The 7,379-nt window shown below is 37.3% G+C and overlaps 1 protein-coding gene across 2 annotated transcripts in view; it reads right to left on the bottom strand.

The window, feature by feature from the left end:
* The window catches only part of SMURF2 (SMAD specific E3 ubiquitin protein ligase 2), a 66,172-nt gene continuing 58,793 nt past the window's right edge, over positions 1 to 7,379 (bottom strand). The window contains exons 17-20 of one of the 2 annotated variants that reach the window (XR_014684487.1): positions 5,919 to 6,120; positions 4,082 to 4,157; positions 3,414 to 3,820; positions 1 to 2,816 (exon numbers count right to left, since the gene is read on the bottom strand). Coding sequence is in view for 1 of the 2 variants with exons in the window: in XM_084491837.1 (XP_084347963.1) it covers positions 3,721 to 3,820; positions 4,082 to 4,157; positions 5,919 to 6,120 (378 nt within the window). In the remaining variant the exon portion in view is untranslated. Of the gene's footprint in view, positions 3,821 to 4,081; positions 4,158 to 5,918; positions 6,121 to 7,379 lie in introns of both variants that reach the window. The other variant, XM_084491837.1, reaches the window with a different exon arrangement.

Raw genomic sequence — 7,379 nt, 5'->3', positions numbered from 1 at the left:
TTTTTAAACCATTGATGCTGTGACAGTGCAAACAGCATACAATTTATTGCTAAACTTCTGCATGGGTACATACATTAAGTACTTAAAAACCATTTTATACAGATTTTTTTTTTTTTGTTAAAGCTCATGTAACAGCTGGGTGAAAATACAATGATATCAATGCTAAAACACTCTGTAATAAATACAATGGAAATGATAAACTAAGAACGGTCAGTTTGTGGAGGAGTAATTACACTTGTATAAACTAATTACAGCTACAGACAAAGCTCTGAGGATGTGGTAGAGCCAGAAACCTACTACATAGTGTAAAGTACAACAAATGGCACCTGTTAACTATATGGTGCTGTTTAAAATCTGAAGCATGCTACATTAAGCTGTATGATGCATACTTATGATATAGAAGCAAAGCTTTTACTTCCATCAATGCAGCTAGTTTAAACGCACCAGAAGTTCAATACAGATGTAGTGTTGTAGAACAAGAATTTAAAAACAGCTTGTGTGCTCTGGACTTTAGTACAACACAAAAATTTGGTAAAAATAAATCAGTTTAGGGAAACTGAAACTATGTGCAAAAAAATTAGAATACATACTGTACAAAGCACCATTACAAAACTCTTTACACCGAGAAATTAAATCCTCTGAAACTCAACTGTGTACTGTATATTTGAAATCTACAAAAGTCACTGTTCATAATTAAACATTCATAATGAAAAGCAACAGCATAAAACCATGATGTGACATCTCTCTAAAACAACTAAAGACTGGATAAAGTAAAACCCAGTAAGAGGGACACATTGAAATAAATATTCACATTAATCATGGGGTGAAAGTCCAAGGTTAAAATGCAATATTAGGCTTAGCACCTTTTTGAGGGGAAAGTAGTTGACATGATCTTGAAACAAAATTTTGCAAAGGAATGAACCTTTTAACATTTTCTGATAAACATGCGACTAGGTGATGAGGTGCTTTAAGTTAAAGCTCTCAGTCATGAAGGTAGAAAGGCACTCAAAATACTTGGTATATTCAACCTCATCTGTCAGCTATGGGAAGTCAAACGTAGATTTATCTAGTTTTGCCTATAATATATTAAATTTACAATATTTATCTGAGACAACTAAAAAAAAATCTCTATGCCATACCAAAATGTTTGGTAGAACAAACAGATGAACTGCTAAGGCTGCTGTGAAAATGAATGGTATTTATCAGCTGATCTCCACTCCATTCTGCAGAGCTCATCTCCCCCCTCCTCAGAAATGCTTTTTTGTCACAAGGGTGGCCATAACTATGTGCTCAATACACTTACCAGCCTAAGCAGGCTGACAGGGAAAAGGTTTCTAGGAGGTGGGTACAGGTGGTGTGCTCAGGAGACACTTAGAGAGATGTTTTTTAAATAGTGCTGAGGTGGGCTGTCTGGTGCCAAGGGAACAGCACACCTTCTCCCTGGAACTGCCAACTGAGCCCTGACTTCTCCCAAACACTGGATCAAACTGAATTTTCATGCTTTCACAATCAGGGTGGCTGCAGCCATAGCCTGAGCAAGAGCAGAATGAAATCCCTTATGCAACAGTGGAGACTTTTAATCCTGTGAACAGTGGTAAAAAAAAAAACAACTAGTCTCTGTAAAGAGTAATTCATGTCATACCTCCAAACTTGGGGTGATAAGAGGTCTGTGGGCATATCTAAAGCAGTGGTCCCCAACCACAGGCAGCAGTAACGAATAAAAACACACTGGGCAACATCCTACTTTGCTCTCCCGGGCAACCTGGACAAACATAGTGGTAGCTTCTCTGGTAACAGTATTACCTGAAAGCCTTGAATTAGGGATTCCGACTATAAGCAAAGGTACCAGCCATCGTAAGAGTGCAATAATCCCTTGAAATTAAGAAAGAAGGGTCTGATATATGTCAAATCTGGCTGTCAAAGCAAGTTTCTTGGCTTTAAGTTTACATCCCTAAGTAGCCTCTGCTCTGCAGCCAGCCCAGAACTGGGAAGCAACAGCTGTACAAAAATATATATATAATCAAATGAACATGTGGATTTGGCTCACCAGATTCCTACCACAATTCTAAAAAGTAGTCTGTTGCCCACTATTCTAATACACAACATCCAGTAGTAGTTTACTCACTGTGGCAGTCAGATTTGGCAGAACAAAATTAAGTTCAAGCTCCATAGAACAAATAGAAAATTAGCTAGTTCACTGTGTGGCCTACACTGCGGAACAGAACAGCCATTTACATCCCATTCTTTCAGCATTTTCTGTACCCTTGACTTTCTTCTTATTGGCAGTGTAAAAAATAGTGCAGATTTGATGGTCAATTGTAACCCATGTTAAAAAAACAACACTGATTGGAAAAAAATGCTACCTATTCCAGATATTCTCACCACTGATAGGAGAATGCCACTGTCTAGTAAGTAGACTGATTCATCTACACACCATGAACAGATCACATAGACCTTAACTGAGAATTCCCAAACTTACTTCAAAATTCAGTTCCCTCTACTGGTAGTGCATTTTATTCCCCTTTGAAGAGATCAACCCATGTTATAATTCATATATATACTTACTTCCATCCCTACAATCAATAAATTATGTGCTTTTGAAACCTTTTTTTCAAAGCACATCACACATTTCAGATAATACATCATTTTTTATCGCCTTTTTCCTTAGTTGTAACAAACCCACATGTCATGAGCAGCTAGACAAAGATTAAAATATGTTTTACCTGATAAATCTTTAGCATCAACAAAGATATAATGTGATTTGGCTGCATTCAAACAAACTTTGGTCGACTGGACAGGATGGGTTCTGAAATGAACTGCAAACAGGTTTCTGCTGTCAAATATTACCTCATCAACATGCTAAAAAAGTTGAAAAATGCAGTGTTTAAAGTCAAAAGCAACAGAAAATACTCTTGACAGACTTACTAGAAAAATGCTGTTTAAAAAAATCAAAATGTCTACTGTTCATTAAAAAAGGCCTATTCCACATGTTAACACAAATACTGTACCAAATACAGTATGTGTCGCTCATACTAGAAATTTTAAGGAATCTGACAAGTGATATAAATAGGACCCCAAAACATCATTATTTGTAATTCATGCTTGAAAAAATATAGAAAAAAAGCCCCCTGTGGTAACATTTAAGTTGAATTTACATTGCAGAATATAATGTTTTACTATAAGAAAATGCAGTTAACATGTAAGTGGCTTTAATTAAAAAGATTAATGATTCTTTCAGCCAATTTTATGCAAAGTTAGAATAATCCAAAATATTTTTTTTCCAAAAATAGCAGGTATAGATGCTGTTCAGTATCATACATTTAAAACAGGCTGAAACGTGACTTGTACCGACTGCTGAAGTTGTGTCTTGGTATCTGAGAATAGAAATCAGGTAGGCAAATATAATAGATTACCTTTTACAAAAATAGTAGTAGTCTTTAAGTATAGAATACTGCTTAACTGTTGAAATGTAGGAAAAGTCAGCATTCTGTATGTTCAAGATATTAGTTTTTAATAGCAGCTGAATGATCCTATGGCAGGAACCACAGAATCTATTTTCTTGAAGAAAAAAAAATTTCCAAAGTTGTTCTTTCCCTTACAGTGTCCTAGTGTAGAAAAGGGAAAGTTTCCTGTATTTCAAGCATTTCTTGAGTCTTGGCGAGGGAAGGGCTTTCTGGCTGACAGGAGTATAAATAGAGTCTCAGGTAAGCCTGTGAAGGGTCATTCCACGGCAAACCCACATGTTTCTTCAATGGCAGTTAGCAGCTTCTCATATAGCTTGTCATAGCTTTCATAAGGAGGAATGTCTATTCGGTTAAAGCTGCAAAGAGAAAGCAAAAGTTTCAATTATTTGGAACTTCAAGCCTCACCTAGCAAAGTTCTGCTATACTTCATTTTAACCTGGTTGAAACAAGGACAAGGCAATATTTAACGAGGTCAACTTCATATACATAAAATCAATTTGCAGTTTTCACACCTGTACTACTCTGTAATGGACAGTATTTATGACATCAGAAAATTAAGTTCGAAGTATAGAGAGAGCAAATCTATACATCACAACAGAGACCTGAAGCAGTCTTACCAGGTATGAGCTTTCGGCAAATTGTTAGTGCTGGCATCAATCTGGTGTATTGTAAATAGTCGTGGGCCTGCAGCACCTGAAAATCCAGAAAAGGTATCTATTACTACTGTATCACATAATACAAAATTGCTTTGTTGCACTGCAACAAAAAAGTAAATAAAGCAAGAAAAAGAGAAACTCTGCAGAAAAAGTTGAAACCATGAACAACTAGCAAAAAAAACCCTCACGGTGTATATCAGACAATTTCTTCCCATTCACCCCCACAAAATAACCATGCAGTTATTTATGTCACTGGAAGATAAACAATAACAAAGCATCAATAAGGCAGAATAAAATACCCGTTTTACACTGTGCACTATATAATTATAATAGTTCTGAATCTAACTTTTCCCACCCTTCCTAAAGAAGGAAACTTAACACAGCTCTATTGGTCCCCATGTTGTAACAGCTGTTGAGTAGTGGACAAACTGGACAGAAGAGTCACAGATACCAACTTCTATATTTTTGTGAAATTATGACTGTGTAGCGATCCCCTTAATCTCTGCTAAATGAAAGACTGCAACACAGCAGCCTTTTAGACAAAGGCCAGAAGAGCTTACAAACGCCCTACCCTTAATAAAACCAGAATTTTTGCTTGTGTAGACAGACATTTAAGAATATAATCTACAGTTTCGAATCTTTCTAACGGGGATACTTTGCTGTCAACTAGGAGTGTAAGCAAATAAAAGCGTACTACTGTGTTAACACAACTCCAGTCTAAAACCTGATAAGGTTTTATTTTTTTTCAAATATGTAGGAAAGCAGGCTTTGTTTTTCACAGTTGTTTTTTTTCCCCACTAGCATAGTCATATTAGAATATACAGTGCAGGTAAAGTTAAACTAGCATTACCATACTCCAAACAATTTGCTTCACAATACTAACAGCATTCACATTAGTAGTAGGGTATTCCTACATTCAGCTATTCTCAGGCCATTAACAGTTACACAGTTTGCCTGAAGAAGTCTCTCCCCAATATTATTTAAACACTTAAAGTAACGAGGGCCTTCAAAATGTCAATCTTCCTCAGCTTCTAATGCTCCCGAACATTTTAGAGCTTAAGAAGTGAGGAAAAAGAAACACGAGGGCTTCCAGGTGAAGAATGGATGATGGAACTTATTTCTATAGCAACTCACTATTGTTTGTAGCAGCTATTATCACTGAATGTGTTCTCTCGGGATCTTCTACCTATTAAAATGGTTCATGGTCAACACTTCCCCTGGGATGCTTTCTCTCATCTTGTGAGAGAGTGAAATACGGTAACTAGTGCATTAACAGAACAACAAGGGATGCAGCAGAGATCCAGAGTTTTGACTGAAGTTCAGAAAACAGGTCAATAACCAAATAGATTGTTTCTGTTGCCTGGGATGCTTGTGATTATGTTATTCTTACAATAAAGCCAGTACAGATTACTAAATGCATCTGCTGTCAGAACCACAAGAACACTCCATGTTGGTGTCTTCTGCCACAGAGCTGTACAGATGATGAAGGCTTACAGAAGAGAGAAATGAAAAAACAGGAAAAAACATAAGGAGAACCCTGCTAGATCTCCACTGATCAGAAAGTATTGCTAGAGAAGGAAGGAAGTGCGTAATTGAAACAAAAGAACCATTTACAGCTGATTCAAAAGGTAACAAACGAACTGGCAAAAAGGGCATTTCTGAGATTGTTACTCATCAGACCATTAAAAATCCCCCTGAAAAAAGTCACAGTACAGCCAACGAGCCTTATATTTAGCTAATGTTTCTGTAATGTGTCTCCAAATACAGGCATTTGCAGTTAATTCTGGCAAAACATTACCTTGCAATGCCTTGAAGCCCTGCAGAGGCACTCTGGATGAGCCAGTCACAAACTGGAGAAGTCGTGCTCTCCTTTCTTCATCAAAGAATTCCACAGCTTTCCAGAACCATTTCACAATGTTGCTGTCTGGTGTACAGTGTTTTAACCTAGTATTTGCCTTCCAGTCATTAACATCAATTTTTCCAAGTCCACAAATGATGAGCTGTAAATTTAAAATATAATTAATGATTTCATAAGTGGGATGGGAGCTAGGAACTATCCATCTTCCATTGGGAAACGAAGCTGGGAAGGGTCTAAAGAACAGGGCTTATGAGGAGCAGTTGAGAGAACCGGGGTTATTTAGCCTAGAGAAAAAGAGGCTCAGGGGAGACTTTGCAGTGCTCTACAACAACCTCAAAGGAGGCTGTAGCAGGGTGAAGGTTGGCCTCTTCTCCTAAGCAACAAGTGATAGGACAAAAGGAAATGGCCTCAAGTTGCACCAGGGGAGGTTTAGGTTGGATATTAGGAAAAAATTATTCACTGAAAGGTTTATGCAGCATTGGAACGTGCTTGCTGACCAAGGAAATGGTTGAGTCACCATCCCTGAGGTATTCAAAAGACATCAGTGTAGACGTGGTATCTAGGGACATGGTTCAGTAGTAGACTTGGCAGTGCTAGGGTAATGGTTGTACTTAGAGGTCTTTTCCAACCTAAATGATTCTGTGACCATTAATAAAACAACAACAAAAGATTTGGAGCTAGACAAATGATGAATTACTGAGTCTGAAAAATTGACAGATTTTAAACCAAAGGAAAATTATAACTTCTCACTAATATTAGGCGATGTAGAAATGCAACATTTTTCTTTAGAAGAGCCTTCCTTACCTTTATGCACAGTCTTTCAAATATCTTAATTCAAATAAAAAAAACATTTCATAAGCTTATATGAAAACGTCTTGACCTGCCCATCAAATGCTAGAAGCATAGATTCCTCCCCTTATGTGAAAGTGCACACATAATTCCCATTTGAATTCAATGCTTCTTTGTGGAGCAAAACTAAGGGTGAAGTTTGGCTCATTCAACTCTGGACCCCCAGAAATAATTTTGTTGTTGTCATACCATACAGGTAATACAAATAGGATTTCTCTCCTGAAGATGAGCTTTTGGCACTTCTAAACAGAGAACCACAATGGATTGGCTTAAGCTCAAAAGGGATATGATTATAAAGACATCTGCTTGTGACTAACAACACCAGACCTTCACTGTTCTTCCTCTGTCTGCAAAACGATTCTGGATTAACGGGCTGGCTGGCTGGTTGTTGTTGAATGAGAACATTCAGGATTAAGGAATAGCACTCATTGACATTCTAGTACAGGGAACAAAAGAAAGCATTAATCATTTACCTTGTGGCCATTTTATATGGCAAGAAGCTCAGCTCTGCAGCTGACAGACTGTATATTAGACTTCAGTTTTAAAACAAGC

Source organism: Aythya ferina, assembly GCF_964211825.1.
Source record: "Aythya ferina genome assembly, chromosome: 18".
Lineage (NCBI taxonomy): Eukaryota > Metazoa > Chordata > Aves > Anseriformes > Anatidae > Aythya > Aythya ferina.
The sequence above is the reverse complement of the archived record's forward strand: the minus strand, read 5'-3'. Positions and strand labels throughout refer to the sequence as shown.